The 16247-nt window shown below is 44.9% G+C and overlaps 1 protein-coding gene and 1 pseudogene across 1 annotated transcript in view; both read right to left on the bottom strand.

Moving 5' to 3' along the window:
- lmnl3 (lamin L3) overlaps nt 1-6528 on the bottom strand; it is a 16844-nt gene extending 10316 nt beyond the window's left edge. Inside the window, exons 1-6 of the mRNA XM_020624777.1 lie at nt 6474-6528; nt 3076-3397; nt 2242-2398; nt 1233-1358; nt 923-1093; nt 688-813 (exon numbers count right to left, since the gene is read on the bottom strand). Coding sequence (XP_020480433.1) covers nt 688-813; nt 923-1093; nt 1233-1358; nt 2242-2398; nt 3076-3397; nt 6474-6528 — 957 coding nt within the window. The remainder of the gene's footprint in view (nt 1-687; nt 814-922; nt 1094-1232; nt 1359-2241; nt 2399-3075; nt 3398-6473) is intronic.
- A 3728-nt stretch (nt 6529-10256) lies between these two features.
- LOC109974550 (uncharacterized protein K02A2.6-like) lies at nt 10257-15788 on the bottom strand (annotated as a pseudogene).
- Nucleotides 15789-16247: the final 459 nt, after the last annotated feature.

Below are 16247 nucleotides of genomic sequence, written 5' to 3'. Positions count from 1 at the left end.
AGAGTGGCAGCAAGAATCAAAGGAAAGGTGTACAAGACAGTAGTGAGACCAGCTATGCTGTATGGGTTAGAGACTGTAGCAGTGAGGAAAAGAGGCACAGATGGAGGTAGCAGAGATGAAGATGTTGAGGTTCTCTTTAGGAGAGACCCGGATGGCCAGGATTAGGAATGAGCACATCAGAGGGACAGCTCAGGTCGGCTGTTTTGGGGACAAGGTCAGAGAGGCCAGATTGAGATGGTTTGGACATGTGCAGAGGAGGGATAGTGGTTTTATTGGTAGAAGGATGTTGGAGATGGAGCTGCCAGGCAAGAGGTCAAGAGGAAGGCCAAAGAGGAGATATATGGATGTGCTAAAAGAGGACATGAAGTTAATTGGGGTGAGAGTAGAGGATGCCGAGGATAGAGTTAGGTGGAAAACAGATGATTCGCTGTGGCGACCCCTAATGGGAACAGCCGAAAGAAGAAGATTTGCTCACATCAGTGTCATTTCTGTTTCCCCCTAATGTAGCCATTATGTGCACCTCTGCTGGCACAAACAGCAATTACAACACAAGGCAGATCTGGAAGCGCAGAGAGCGATTCAGAAATCTGGAACCAGCTGCCAACATGATGGCTTGAGGCTGTATTTTCTACACAGTTGATGTTTTATTAACGGATGTCTACACCTTTTGTTCAGGACTGAACTTACATCTTGTTGGTACTGCTTGAGCTGGGAACTGAGCGTCTCCACTCTCAGCTTGGTAGATTCCAGTTCATCTTTGGTGGCTGACGCAACATTATTTTTCTCCAGGGCAGCCTGTTGGGCATTCTGTAACTGTACCGCAGAAAGAAGTCGATGCAAAGACAAAGGTTTAGAATATCAGATACGGTGGGGAATAAACCTGGAAACTCTCTGAAGCATCATTCCAGGTTCTGTGTTGTACCTTTGAACTGAAGGTCCTGTCGATCTCTTCTTTGTACTGCTGCAGCTGAGATTCATGGTCCTGGCGGAGCTGCTGCATCGCCTCAGCCAGTTTACTCTCAAACTCTCTCCGTCGTCCTGAATCCATCTCCACTAGACGGCTCTCATGCCTGCTTCGGATCTCCATGATCTCCTAGAAAATACAACCACCGAGCTGTGAGTAATACTCTGAGGTGACACAGAAAACAAACAATACTCAGCGAAAAACAAGAATTATGTGAGTTCAGAAACAGGTTGGGGTGAAGCTTAGTAAGCGGGGCACTGAGAGTTACCTGCTCACTGATGTTCCTCTGGAGATCCAGCTGCTCTTTCAGTGTCTGCACCTTGTTCTCCATCTCCACCCTCCTCAGGATCTCAGAGGCCAGCTGGTTCTTGGTGTCTGCCAGCACACCCTCCACCTGGTGACACACACATTGTTTGAAGCAAACAGTAACACCTGACCCTATCTGAATACATTAGCTCATTTCAGACACAGAGTCTGTCCCCATCATCAGCTTCATCTCTGTTACAGTGAGTAATGTGAGCTTTAAATGTGGGGCTCTTAAAAAAAAAAAAAAAAAAAAAAAAATTGTTATTTTGTGACATTTATTTCCTATATTTACCATTTGTGGAGCATTTTATCCTGAACACAACTGACAGGAAATAAGGTGATGGTATGATGACAGCCATTTTCATTTGCCATTCAACCAACTAATCGATACTTAAAGGATTAGTTCAACATGTATGATGTGCTTGTTTACTGAGAGTTGGATGAGATGGCTGTCTCATGTCTGTGTGCACAGAGCTGAGTTAGCTTAGCTCAGCATAAGGACTGGGAGTCGGGGGGAAAACCTAGCCTGGCTCTGTCCGGAGTCAGACAAGACAGGTCCACAGCCACGCTAGCAGCTCTACTTTGCACTCAGCCACAGCACTGCTGCTGTTTGATATCCTTTGCCAATTGGCACTAAATACAAAGTACAGAGGCTGATGGAAATGTCAGAGACATTTCTTCATACAGAATCAAAGAATTGGAAAATGTATCGATGATGGTGCTAGAGAAAATGTTACAGAATAACTGATGCAAGTCAGACTAATCCTATGGGGACCATGAACTTCCATACTAGTACACCACCATCATCATCATCATCATTATGGCTTCGCTACTTCTGGGTCAGCTGGTTCGGCCCCTCTCTAATGGGCTAATGAATACATCGGGTTACTTTTTGTTCATCGGTGCAAATTAACTGGTCTGTTTAAGTCCCTCAAGACTACTACCACCATGCAGACAGCTTTAGCTTGTACATTTTCCAGCAGCCCCTGCAGATCAGAGAAGTCATCATGGAGCCTCCTGTTCTCAGACAGCAGCTTGGTGTGCTCAGCATCCTTGGAGCTCAGTGTGGCCTCAGCTTTCCTCAGCTGGGCCAACACATTCCCCAGATCACTCTCCTTCTTCTGGTTTCTGCAGAAAGAGATCAGCAGAACAATTATACATGATTCCATGCCAAGCTCCATTCAAACAGGTGCATATGTAATGCTGCCTTATTCACTAACATACAACTTCAAGGCCTCCTCTGTTTGAACACTTTAAAATGTATAAACCCATCTACTATTCCCAAACCTCTTCCACCTTAGAAAATTCAGTTAAAGGTGAAAAAAAAAAAATTAAAAAAACCTACAGCGTTACCTTTTGTATCTGTGTGATGACAGTGGGCGGTTCTAAATCTAGGCACGTGCCATCTCAAGTCTGCAAATCTATACATCCCACAGACAAACGGGGAAATACAATGCTGTGCACATCTGCGGACAAAGAATAAAACCAAACGCCTTTTCTAAGTGGTCAGGTGATTTTTAACCCATACCAGCTGCAGGTGCCTTCGATGGAACATGGACACAGCATAAAAACATTTACTACACATCACAAGTCAGATCGGCCAACGTTGGAATCAAACGCTTAAATTAAATGCAGACATTTACAGAAACAAGTTTTATCTGGAAACACAGCAGATAAACATTTGAAGGGTGGACTGGCTACATGCTGACAGCTGTGTCCGTGTAACGCCGGGTTTGCACGCACATTGTCACGGCTTCTACGACACTGGCGTGACTCTAGCCACAGGCCTATGTCGCTGACGTTACCTGGCTTTAAGTTTGCTGTACTCCTCGCAGAGACCTCCATAGTCGATTTGCAGGCGGGCCTTCTCGCCGGCAAGGCCGTCCAGGGACTTTCTGATATCGGCCAACTCTTCCTCGTACAGCCGCCGCACGTTGCCCATCTCCCGGCTTTTCGATTCCTCCTTCTCTTCCAGCAGAATCAACATGGAGGACCTTTCATTTTCCAACTCTTGGACCCGCTGGATGTAGTTGGCGAGGCGGTCGTTGAGGTGTCGGAGTTCATCTTTCTCCTGGATGCGAGATAAGCGGGTCGGGCTGGTACATGATGGTGGTGGGCTGGAAACTCCTAGTCAGGGTCCACAAGGAGCTTAATCCAAACTATTTAGTCAATTCTAAGAGTCATATACAAAGTACGGGCCCAGTATCCGAACCAACACCAGCAGCGGCGGATAGACTAATATTTAAATTGATCAGAAGTTTCACTGAACCGATCCAGTGCGGATCATTGATTATCAATTAGCCTCTACACTCGTTAAATGCACAGCTTCGTGCCTTTATCCACAGCTGAAATGAATCCAATTGGACGAGTTGACGCACCGAGACCAAGTCAAGAGCCTTGAAGACGAAGCGGAGCATTTCCGGGTTTGATCTTTTAAAATAAAACTGAATTACCGGACCTTTTGTGTTTACTTCGGTTAAGTTCATGTTTAATGAATCATTCAGTTTGGTAATAACAAGCAAATAAGGTTCAAGGATTTTACTGTCAAGTCACCATATGTGCAGGACATATAGAAAATCGAAATACCGTTTTTCTCTCACCTATACTGTGTCATAACATTTAGGAACTAAAATAGAGTAAAGTAGAATAAAAATACAATGGAATAGAATAAGAACTGGATTGATATAATTGGGAGAAATCTAAACGGTACAGTCAATAAGCTGTGACTCAAAACCGTGTACAGTCAGTGACAGTAGTGCAAACAGTAATAGGAGATTGTCAGATGGTTCAGCATCACCAGGGCGTTGGTGATGAGGTGCAAATAGCATATGAGGTATACATGGACAGTATTGCAAATGACCAACAGCAGCAGCAAATAATTTGCACAAATTAATTAGTCACTTGTAGCTGAGAAAAAAGCGTTAAGCAAAATGTTTTAAAAAGTTTTTTATATAGTTAAACATATAACAGATTAAGTGTAAATAACAAAATATATAGACTATATTATAGGTACTGAAAAAAATATTTAAAAGATGGTAAAGCAGGTTTATGATTGATTATTATGATCAATTTGCAGTATGACAATATGACAGTGGGCAGTTCTTAGTCTTGGAACAGGCAGTCTCTTCTGCACCTCTGAAAAGTTTGCTAAAATGGTGAACAATTTAATTTTTAAATAGGGAATAAAGTGTTTAATAAAATTTACTTGCAGCTTTATTTTGAAGGCCAAATCGCACAACTTCCGCTCGATTTTATTATAACTCTGTGGTTTGACTTATGTGAGAGTCCTGCAGGAAATCAGTTCACAGAGATCAGTAGCTGAAGGTCAGTAGGTGTTGTCACTCATCACAGAACATTTAAAGTTCACTTTCCCAACTTTGTAAATGCAGCTGATGATCCCATATACTGAATATACACATTCATCTTAGGTCAGCGTCAGTATGAATCTGAATGTGTTCAGTGAAAAAGGGGCTCTCCATCTGGTCATGTAAGGCCAGTCTGACATGGGTCTAGTTAAAAACAAGTTAAATGAAATATGTGGAGTTATATAAATAACAATTTTATCATTTTATAGTTATTTGGGAGAGAGGATTTGTCTTCAACTTGTGGTATATGTTTGGAATAAAGGGGGCGCCAGACCCCCATCACACACATTGTGTTCACCTGCAGATGACTGGTAACTGTTATACCGACTGTCACACGGACTGTATAGCTAAATATAGTCTATATAATGCTAGATAACTGTGTTATAATTCAGTGCATTCCGTTATAACCTATCACAGGCTGTGTGAATACAAAGCTGTCATCTATCTGTACCTGCACATAGTACACTGTCTGTTTCCACACAGCACAGCTGTGGACAGTTTGGGACCTTGGGGTCATTTGCTGACTAAAGCTTTTGGGTGTTCTCATTAGCCCAAGTCAAAACCAGTCCCTTCATACTCTGTCAGCTTCTAATCCTCACCTCATAATAACAGCGTGGGGGCAGTGGTGTGTGTGCCAGTATGTGAGTGTGAGTACACACTCTGATCCCCCTACTCCATGACAGGGGCCTCTGTTTGACTGAGAATGATCAGGAAGCGTGTAGTCCACTCAGGTGAATGATGGAGACTGATGGAAACCAGGCTACTGGATGTGCTTATTCAGCATTTTAACTTATTACCCACAGATGCCTTTTTATTTTTAGTTTTTTATAGATCTGGATTTATTCTGTATTTATCTTATTGCCAATAGACATCATGAAAAGATGGAAACTGTGTAAGTCCATCTACACTTTGTGATGTCCCAGCCCACTGGTTCCTATTAAGGACATAGATCTTTGAAAACAAATGTTACTGACCCAGTTGGCACTAGAAGAAAGGAAGTAACATTTGAAATAACCAGATGTTATGGCTCCCTGCCAGATGTTTATTTACACAACCTTATTTAGTGGCTTACAGAGGAAAGGGAGTCTGCACAGCTAATTAACTATTTACAGAAAAAGCTAAACAAAAAGTACAACCCAAAACAAATGAACAAACTCCTAACAAAAAGGAGGGGAAGGGACTCGAACTAAGCTAAACAAGCAGTCCAAGAACAGCTGACTAATAGACTCCTCAGCTGACATAAATGAGCACAGCTTAGCCATGGGACTAACACAGTGTCACACACCTTAGCACCAACAAAGGAGAACCAACCCCAGCTCTAGATTCAATCACTTCCAGTCAGACCTACTATTAAATCCCCACTTAGCAATGGTTCCCGGCTGTGCCTAACTACAGTGGCTGGCAGTACCCAAACAGGCCACTGTCTGGAAGTTTCTCTCTCCAAAGAGGGATTCCCCATTAACTAACAACATCCAAACTAGATCCACAGAGCAGTATGGGACAGCCGGCCTCCTCATACGACAGGTGCCCGATGAATGGTGGACTGGCTGTTCTTTTCACTTCGGTTCCGGGCACAAGGGCCAGTCCAGAGGTGTCCCCCTGTACGCTGAGGGATAGGCCCTGGCAGTACCACACCCAACACCCACAGACTACAGCATCCTCCTGTAGTCTGAGCAGAGAGAACACATACACACACACACACACACACACACACACACGCAGCAGCACACAGCCCTAACCCCAGCACAGTTATACCAAACAACACAGGGAACAAAACATAATTGTTCAGCCTAAGGCCTCAGGGCCATAACAATAGATCATAAGCAGTGTTGTAATACCCAAATCCAGGACACGAACTGGAGTCTGACTTGAGTCTAGAATTTCAGGACCCATGACTTGACTTGGACTTGAGCACTGATGACTTGGACTTTGACTTGGACTCGAGCATCGACTGCATTTGGACCGAGAAGTTGGAGAGGAGGACTCAGAATTTTTGTTCTATTTTTTGTAACTGACAATTCTTTTATTAATGATGGAACAATCTGTAGGCTGTTCGGTCATCTTGGCATATTAGAACACAGAGGGCGATCTTCACTAATGTAAAGTTAAGTCATAGGCGAAAAAGCCCAAATGGTTCCTATGGCATTGATAAATGAGGTGAAAAAAGAAGAGCTGATGTGGTGGATGAAGGACAACTGAGACCTATTCAATGCACCGCGCTCTCTGGGAGCTGACAGCCCATTGAGGAGCAATGGACTGGAGGCAACAGAGCGCCTCTGTGACCACTACAGATCACAGAGGGGTGCAGAAGGAACACAGACAGCAGATTCCTCCTGGTGAAGTGAATGTGTCAGGATCGGTTCAGATCAATTCCAGAGAGAAATGTTTCCCTGCTTCAAAACTCTGGTTGGAGCTGACGAGTCCAGTCTGAGATGTGGATTCAGCTTTCAGATCAAAATGTTAAGACTTCTAGGCTTCTGTAAACATCTAGATTTTGTATCATCAGACTACAACTAAAATATTGTTTTTCTTTATTGTTTAACTTGCACCATTGTCATTTGTTTGACCGACTTCAGGTCTACAAAAATGGGCCTGTTTGTCAGGTTTGTAACATCTGACTTGTACAGTCTTAACAACTAAACAGTTTTCAATTTGTGCCTTTTTAGACAGTGTGAACAGCTTGAACACTGGTCTAAAGAAATCTGTTTACTTGTCAGAGCACAATCTCTTGTTTATACAACACATGAGGGGTCTCTGGAAGTTCTTATCCAACAGGCTCTGGAAAAGTCCTCGCCAACATTGAAAAGCAGCTCACATGTAGCATGGAAAAATTACAAATACAAAATCATTCCTTTGTAGTTTCAGTTGTTAACTACACAAAAAATGGCAAAAAGCAATTGACTGAAGATACTCAAGTGAGGTTTGCCACAAATTGTACTTAAAGGACACATTCAAAATATTTCAGGTCTATCTTAAAATAATACTCACATCTGAGTCTGAGTTTACTTTGTGGGACCAAACCCACAGCTCTCTTCTAGTGCAAAACAGACTGTCAGATTCATCTGAAGATGACAGGAGTCTTCAGCGGTCTGAGCCATACATCTTGTCAAGTTGGTGTTTTTATAAGATATTTCCTCTTTCTTATAGTGTCCCTGCAGTTCAGCAAGGAAACCCTGACTATCAAAAGCCAAGGAGGGATCTTTCAAGTCAAATTTATTCATAGAGCACATTTAAAAATGACTGATGTTGAAAGAAGTGCTCTACAGAGAGAAATTAAAATTTAATTCTAATTTAAAACCAGGCAGACAAAGCTTTAACATAAATTACAGAAATAAAAGGACTTTGATAGTCTAAAGACTTTCTGAACACTCATTATGTTAATTATTTCGAGACCCCAAAGCAACAGTGTAAAGGTGAGTCTTGAGCCGGCATTTAAAAGTGGCAGCAGATGGGGACAATGTGACACTGAGGGACAGATGGGGATGATCTGACACTGAAGGACAGATGGTTCTAGAGTTTCCCTGAACTTAGAATTGGGATCTGCTCATGACCAGCATGACACAAGGAAAGATTAAAGTGACCAACAATAACTCCTGCTGACTTGTCTGATGATAGACTTGTGAACACGTCCCATACCTGTAGTACTTGAGAAATGTACTTTTCTCCACCACAGATATCACAGTTAAACCACATGCTGGTCAACTGGTATTCTAGGAAAGTACCTCAACATCAGGTGAAAGAATTAAGGTGTTAAAACTGGACTTTGACACATGTGCTTAGAAAATAAGGCCTTTCAAAAATGGTTATTGTTATTGTGAAATTGTTATTGGTATTTTGCTTTAGTTGTCCATAATTTTGAAACAGAGATATAAATTCCCTCAATTGCCACACTGTTGAGGTCTCTAGGGGTCAATGGCCCTGAGGCAGCTGTTAATTCAGTCTGATAACAGACACAGTTATAGAAGACAAAGACATATGTACAAACGAAGGACAAGTTAAAGGAAAAACCTGGATGTTTGACCCCTACAGGGAGGGGATCCTGTGGATCTGTTATGCTGTGGGGGGAATTTTGTTGGCACGGTTTGGCTCCACTTGTCCCCTAAAAGGGAAGGGTCAGTGCAAATCAGTACAAAGTTGTTCTGAGTGGTCAGTCTTATCCTGTGATGCAACGTTTCCATCGTGATGGGAGTGCTATCCTCCAGGATGATCCACAGGACACGAGGGTCACTGAATGGTTATGAGTATGAAAATGATGTGAACCAGATGCTGTGGCCTTCACAGTCCACAGTCACAGTCAAGATCTCAGTCCAGTTGAACACCTGTGGGCGATTTTAGACTGATGTGTTAGACAGCGTCTCCACCACACAAGGGAACATCTTTTTCATCCCTCCAGTTGAGTTGAGAGACTTGGAGACTCGAAGCCAAGGTGCACTGAAGCTGTTTTGGCAGCAGGTGGTGGCCCGACACCTTACTGAGACAGCTTGTGTTGGGTTTTCCTTTCATTTGTTACCCATTTGTAATATGTGAGTTGTGAGTGAGTGGCACTAGTGATATAAGCCCCTAGTGTAGCAATAAACATGATAATAATAGTCTTATAGCTGGATATGGCAGCAGTTGAACAAAAGTGACAAGCAGTGACTCGGACTACAGGAATGCTAGACTGATGAGGATGACTGTTCCTCCATATGGCAATGCCACATGGGACAGAGGGGCTGGTCATCATCTATGCAGTTCTGTGTCAAGCTGCTAGAAGTAATAAGGAAACTGCAGATCCACAGATCCACAGGATCCCCTCCCTGTAGGGGTCAAACATCCAGTATGTGCAGGAAACTGACTGATTTACCCTTCAGAATTATAGCTTGATTTTAGTTACTACAGTAAGTGAAGTAAAACTGAGATGGGTATAACAAAATGCATCGAATAGTGAAAATGGTATATGCGAAATTACCAATTTAAAAAAAAATCCAAAACTGATCAAAGACAGGCCCCCATGTTGATATGTATTGAAAAATGCTCATTTTCCATTAATGTGAATTAAAACGTACTGTTTGTTCCAGAGTTGGCCTTATTTTTACAAGTGGTTATTTGCCAGAGTATCTGCAAATATAAAAAGCATTATACTAATTGCAGCTTCACATTACAAATGGCACAATTATTATTATGACAACCAAAATGATGAATGATATTTATATAACTGCAGTGTAATAACTTGATGGGGTACAAACTCAAGAACGCTGGTCGGTTTCAACACTTTACTGAACAACTGCACAACAGTACACAGGGAACACTTGTCTCACAAGCTGACTGCCCAAAAACCCGGGGCAACTACTGGTCCTGTAATAATGCCCTACAAAACATGTTCCCCCAAGATGCCTAACTAAGGTTCCTAGCTCCCAATTCAACAGCCTCAAACTATAACACCTCTCCCCCTTTAAGTTCCAACTTGAGGGTGGAAAACCCTAGAAAACAGTATCTCCACAGGGGTACTGACTATTCCAATAAACCACATGCTATGAACCTGAACATTTTTTTTCTTTTTTCTTTTTTTTTCTCACCTTACCCCCCCCCCCCCCCCCCATTTAAATGCTTAGCGCACACCACGCACACATTTCTTTTACAAATCAACAGATCAGTCTTTTTGGAGGCCCGCGTCTTCTTTTTGACCTCCTCAGCTTCGCTGTACCCCCTGTGACCTCAGGGGTAACTTGTGCCATTCCCTCTCCAGGTGCACCGCTTAGCTGAGCGGACTGAGCTGCAAGATCCTCAGTTTGTTTTGACAGACCCTCGGCCTGTACACCCAGACCCTCAGCTGGTTGTGGTGCGTCCTGCTCCTCGACCTCCAAGCTATTCCCAAAGTCCCCCAACGCATCACTCTGCAACCGTTCCACTGCCATCTTTGGGCAACTCCGCAAATGATCCTGGCGCCCATGGCTCTGCTGGCCATCCTCCCCATCCACTAGGAAAGTCACCGTTCCAGTCTCATGCACGATGACACCGGGTAGCCATGCTGGTCCTTGGGAAGAGTTCTTGAAAAATACACTGTCCCCTGGTTTGAAATGTCTGACTTTAGCGTGTTAGTTCCACTGGTCTTTCTGCTTATCCTGCCTCTGGACAACTTTTGCTCCTATGTCTGGGTGAAGGATATCCAGGTGAGATTTAGGTCTCCTCCCCAGCAACATGTCTGCTGGGGACACCCCGGTTGTCATGTGTGGGGTAATCCGGTATTGGAATAAGAAGCAAGATAGCTTAATTTCCATTGAATGTTCCTCAATTCCTCTTTCAGAGTCTCCACCGCTCACTCCGCTAAGCCATTTGAGGCCAGATGATACGGAGCTGTGCGGACATGTCGGATGCCATTTTTCTCCATAAACTCTCGGAAAGCCTCACTGGTGAAAGTGGGGCCATTGTCCGACACTACGGTCTCTGGTAAACCATGCGTAGCAAAGACACTTCTGAGTTTTTCCGTGGTAGTGGGGGCCATGATGTTTGACATGATATGTGGCTCTAGCCAATTGGAATGGGAGTGTCTACCAGCACTAAAAACATGTCCCCTTTGAACGGGCCCGCAAAATCTATGTGGAGGCCGGACCAAGGACGGCTTGGCCACTCCCATGAATGTAGTGGAGCTGGTGCGGGCAACTTTTGGCTATTCTGGCATTGTGAACATGTTCTGACCTTATCTTCCAGAGCCTTGTCCATTCCTGGCCACTACAAATGACCTGGTGAGACTTTTCATCCGTGATGTGCCTGGGTGCGCCACATGCAACTCCTCTATCACTTGTCAGCGCCCTGGAGGGAGAACAATCACTCTGGATCCCCAGAGGAGACAACCATCCTGCACATCGGTGAGAGTCGTTACCTGTCTTTGAAACCTCCCCTGTCGACCGACGCCTATTATCCTGGTGGGCATGTTTGGGCAAAGATCTCAAAACAGGATTGTAGATGGAAGACAAGTTGTGTCTTAGTCCACCACCCCTATTTAGTGAGGGGTGTTCTATTTTTACAAAAATAGCTTCCTTAACTCCTCTCTCAAACCAGTGATGTTCTCTGGAGAGGATCTGGACTTCACTGTCCTCAAAAGAATGTCCTTTGTCCTTCAGGTGGAGGTGGACTGCTGACTCTGGTCCACTGGAGTTGGCCCTCCTGTGTTGGGCCATGCGTTTGTGAAGCGGCTGCTTAGTTTCACCAATGTACAAGTCGTTACACTCCTGACTACACTTAATTGCATACACCACATCACTCTGTTTATGTCTGGGTGTTTTGTCCTTCAGGTGGACCAGTCTCTGCCACAGGGTGTTCCCTGGTTTAAAGTTAACTGGGATATTGTGGTTGTAAAAGATCCTTTTTAACTTCTCTGATAAACCAGCCACATAAGGGATGACAGTGTTATCCCCTCTTGTTTCTGGTTTCTCCCTGTTGGTGTTGGGCCTCTTCCTTGCTTTGGTGAAGGCCCACTTAGGGTATCCACAAGCCTTAAGGGAGTTCTGGATGTGTAACTTTTCCTTCTTGGCCCCTTCTGCAGTTGTAGGCACTTCCTCTGCCCTGTGATTTAAAGTTCTGATGACTCCCAGTTTGTGTTGAAGTGAATGGTGTGAGTCAAAAAGCAGGTATTGGTCCGTGTGTGTAGGTTTCCGATGTACTTCTACTTTCAGGCTTCTGTCCCCTCCCAAGTGGACTGCACAAACCAGAAAGGCCAGACAGTCATCTCTGGCGTCCTCACGAGTGAATTTGATGTTGTCATCCACAGAGTTGATATGTTTGGTGAAAGCTTCTACCTCCTGGGTCCTGATTTTAACCCATGTGTCATCCACGTAGTGGAACCAATGGCTGGGAGTGGTGCCAGTGAAGGAAGCCAGGGCTTTCTCCTCAATTTCTTCCATGTACAAGTTGGCAATTATAGGAGACACTGGGGAGCCCATAGCACAGCCATGTTGCTGCCTATAGCCATGTTGCTGCCACTGGAAGTAGGTAGTGTTTAAACAGAGTTCCAGCAGAGTGCATACATGGTCTGGGGTGAAGAGACATCCTGACACTTGGTCTGAGCCGTGGTTCCCAGAGTGCCCTGCTAGGACCACTGGGGGCCCCGTTTCTGTGGCACATTTAATTGTGTATTATTGACTCGCTTCATTATGAAGTCTTGGCGTCCCAGAGGTCTGAAACCAGCTTGGGTGTCACTGAAGTTTTGTCTGATGTAACTGATTTACAGAGGAGCAGAGTTTATTGCATATGTTCAGTCTGGACATTTAGTTTGAGCAGGGTCTACAGAGCAATGAGTTTTTGTTTTTTTTTACTTTTTACTTTTAGAGCTTCACGTCTGTGCAGATTCTCAGTCATCCAGGTCATAGTAAACCGAAATAACCTTAGGAAAAATCAACTGGACTTGGATTTCTAGATCGAAGATGTTTCATGGTTGGGGGAGAAAGGAGGAGCACAACCCACAACCATTGCATGACAAATGGGTCAAAAATCTCTCTGACAGAGAACTCACAAACACGGAAAAAGCGGTATTAGCCAAGGGATGGAATTTTGCGGTCACACCCAAACAAATCCCTGTGGTAGACTTCATCACAGCCACAGAGACAGCCATTAGGCCAAACTGGCCATGACAGAGGTGGAAGAACTGAGGATGAAGGTCACAGCCACTCGGGCCAGTGCCAAGCTCCCACCCCCAAACCTTACCCCCTGAGGAAAGGAGGGCTTTAGGTGCACTAGAGAAGGATGAAACCATCACAATCCTTCCATCGGACAACGGCAGGTGCACAGTAGTCCTAAACTCAACTGACTATCAGACCAGAGTTTCCGAGTTCACCTCCTCAGTGACACCACCACCTATGAAGCACCGAAGAGGGACCCCACCAGTGGCTACAAGAAGAAGGTTATAGACTGTTTACAGAAGCTGGAAAAGGAGGGAGTTATCGACCTGGACTATACTACAGACTATACCCCGGGGAGGCCATCCCTTGCATTTATGGCCTACCCAAAATACACAAGGAAGGAGCCCCACTCAGACCCATTGTCAGCAGCATCAACTCTGTGACTTACAACATAGCCAAGCACGTGGCCACCATCCTGGCTCCTTTGGTGGGAAACACACAGCACCACATAATAAACTCCCAGGACTTCGCGAGGAAAGTCCAACAACTGCAGCTGGAGCAGGACGAGACCATGGTCTCATATGATGTCACATCCTTGTTCACTTGCATCCCACCACAGAGGCTGTCAGGGCAGTGAAGAAGAGACTGCAGAAGGATGACACGCTATACAACAGGACTAGCCTCACCCCAAACCATGTATGCACTCTACTAGAACTCTATTTAAACACCACCTACTTCCAGTTTAGGGAATCTAAGTCCAGTTGATTTCATTGGAAGAATGCCTTTCGTCTCACCAAAAAGACCCATCAGGGGTTTGTGGTCTGTGTGAAGATGATAAAAGGACAGCCATACAGGTACTGGTGAAAGCGCTTGACTGCAAAAACTACTGCCAGTCCCTCTTTTTCTAACTGCGAGTAACCTATTTCCGCTGCTGAGAGTGTGTGATACATATGCAATTGGCTGTTCTTGTTTGCCATCCATCCTGTGTGACAACACCACCCCCACCCCATAGGGTGACGCATCATAGGCCAGGACCACCTCTCGTTCTGGATCAAAGTGCACCAGCAATCGTTCAGAGTGTAGTAGTCCCTTAACCTGCTGGAAAGCTGTCTCCTGAGCTTGCTGCCACTTCCAGGGGCAGTTCTTGTGTAGTAACTGGTAGAGGGGAGCCAACACATATTTACCATAATAGTTTACTAAGCCCAGAAAGAGAGCACCAGCACATTCACACCGGGGAGACATAACACTAAACAGTCTGTTACACACGTCCCCTCCCCACAAATAAACGTCCCCGTTTATTACTCGACATGCTACACAACAAAACAAAACAAAAAAATCACCCTCTGAACTCTTAAACGTGAACCGTATGGGAGATTAAACACACATGAACACTGTCCCATACACAGAGGCAAAGTCAAACTAAAACATCACAAAGTCCCTCAAATGGCCAGGTCTACAAGCTCTCCCAGTTCTACTAACACTTGACCCAAACGACTCACAAGAAAACCATGAGTCAGACAAAGCACTCAAACCGGTCTGAGGAGAAGTCAGCCCTGCTCCACCAGAGACCCCAGACTCCATAGACACAGAAGGTTGACTGTGAACATCAGACAAAGGCTGGCTGTGAGTAACAGGCAATGAATAAGGTCTCAACCTATTATAATGCACCACCTGAGCCTTCTCATTAGCATCAAAAGGATTGACAATCCTATAAGTCAGTCCCAGTTCACCACATGAGTCCATGACCTATATAATCTGGTAAGGTCCCTTCCAATGAGGTGCCAGCTTCATGCGGCTCTCAACCGGGTTGCTCAGCCACACCATAGCACCCAGTTCATAAGGCCGGTGACGCGAGGCCTCGTCGTGATACAGTTTTTTGACGATCATGAGCCATCTCACTGTACATTCGTGCACCACTGAAGGCAACACTCAGGCTCTCCAGTAATGAAGAAACAAACTCAGCATGTGAACCCAAAACCTGAGTATCAAGAGCACGAGTTGGTAACAGTACATCAGAGGGAACCCGTGCTTCCCGACCATGGGTCAAGAAGAATGGTGTAAAGCAAGTACAGGAATGAGTAGTGGTGTTGTACACAAAAGCTACATGCTTCACATAGTCATCCCATTCCCCCCCATAAGTCAAAAGAGTCTTAGCCAGTTGATCAATCAGAGTCCTGTTGAAGCGCTCCACAGGACCACAGGATTACCAGTGAGAGAGACGTTCACTGAGCGGCATAACATGCCATCGATGATAGACGGTGGAACTCAGTCCAATGTCTACGCAACCACAGAGAAGCCCCCTTCAACTTCCACCTTGGAGGCCTGTGGGATCGCGACACCCAGTCCAAAACGGTCCTAATGTCGGGGTCTGATGTCAGCTTAGCTATGAGACAAAGCAGAGAAGGGAGACATGCTGCCAGGCCTGTGCTGTGGGTTCTCTGCTGCAGTAGCCGCAGAATCAGTGACAACAGAAGAACGTGGCATATCAACAGCTGCATGATCAGCACTCACCACATTCCCGTGCAGTGATGTGGGACCACCGTCCTTCGCTACCTTCATGTCCGATGTCTCAGGGCGGCGGGAAAGCGCATCCGCAGTCATGTGACACTGTCCCTCCTTGTGCACAATAATCCAATTGAGTGTCACGATTCGGTTCCGTTGCTTCCTGTCCAGCTTTTATTTTGACACTATTTCCTGATTCGTTTCACCTTACTTCTGGTCTTTTCTTTACGTTCTTCATCACTCACATTAGTTTCACCTGTTTCATTATTATGTGCACCTGTTCACATCTCTATTTAGGCAGCGTCCTCATGGGAAGACGCTGCCAGATTGTTCTAGACCCCAGCTCTGACTTTCCAGCATTATATTCGGTTTTTGGTATTTGTGTTTCTGACTCGGACTGTTTTTTGGATTACCCTGTTCTGCCTTGCCCTCTTATTTCGGACTGCTTATGTGTATCGGCTTATCGGACTTTCCCTATGGACTACGCACTTTGGATTCCCTTGGATGTACGTGTTT

The sequence above is a fragment of the Monopterus albus genome, unplaced genomic scaffold (genome assembly GCF_001952655.1).
Source record: "Monopterus albus unplaced genomic scaffold, M_albus_1.0 scaffold338.1, whole genome shotgun sequence".
Classification (NCBI taxonomy): domain Eukaryota; kingdom Metazoa; phylum Chordata; class Actinopteri; order Synbranchiformes; family Synbranchidae; genus Monopterus; species Monopterus albus.
The sequence above is the reverse complement of the archived record's forward strand: the minus strand, read 5'-3'. Positions and strand labels throughout refer to the sequence as shown.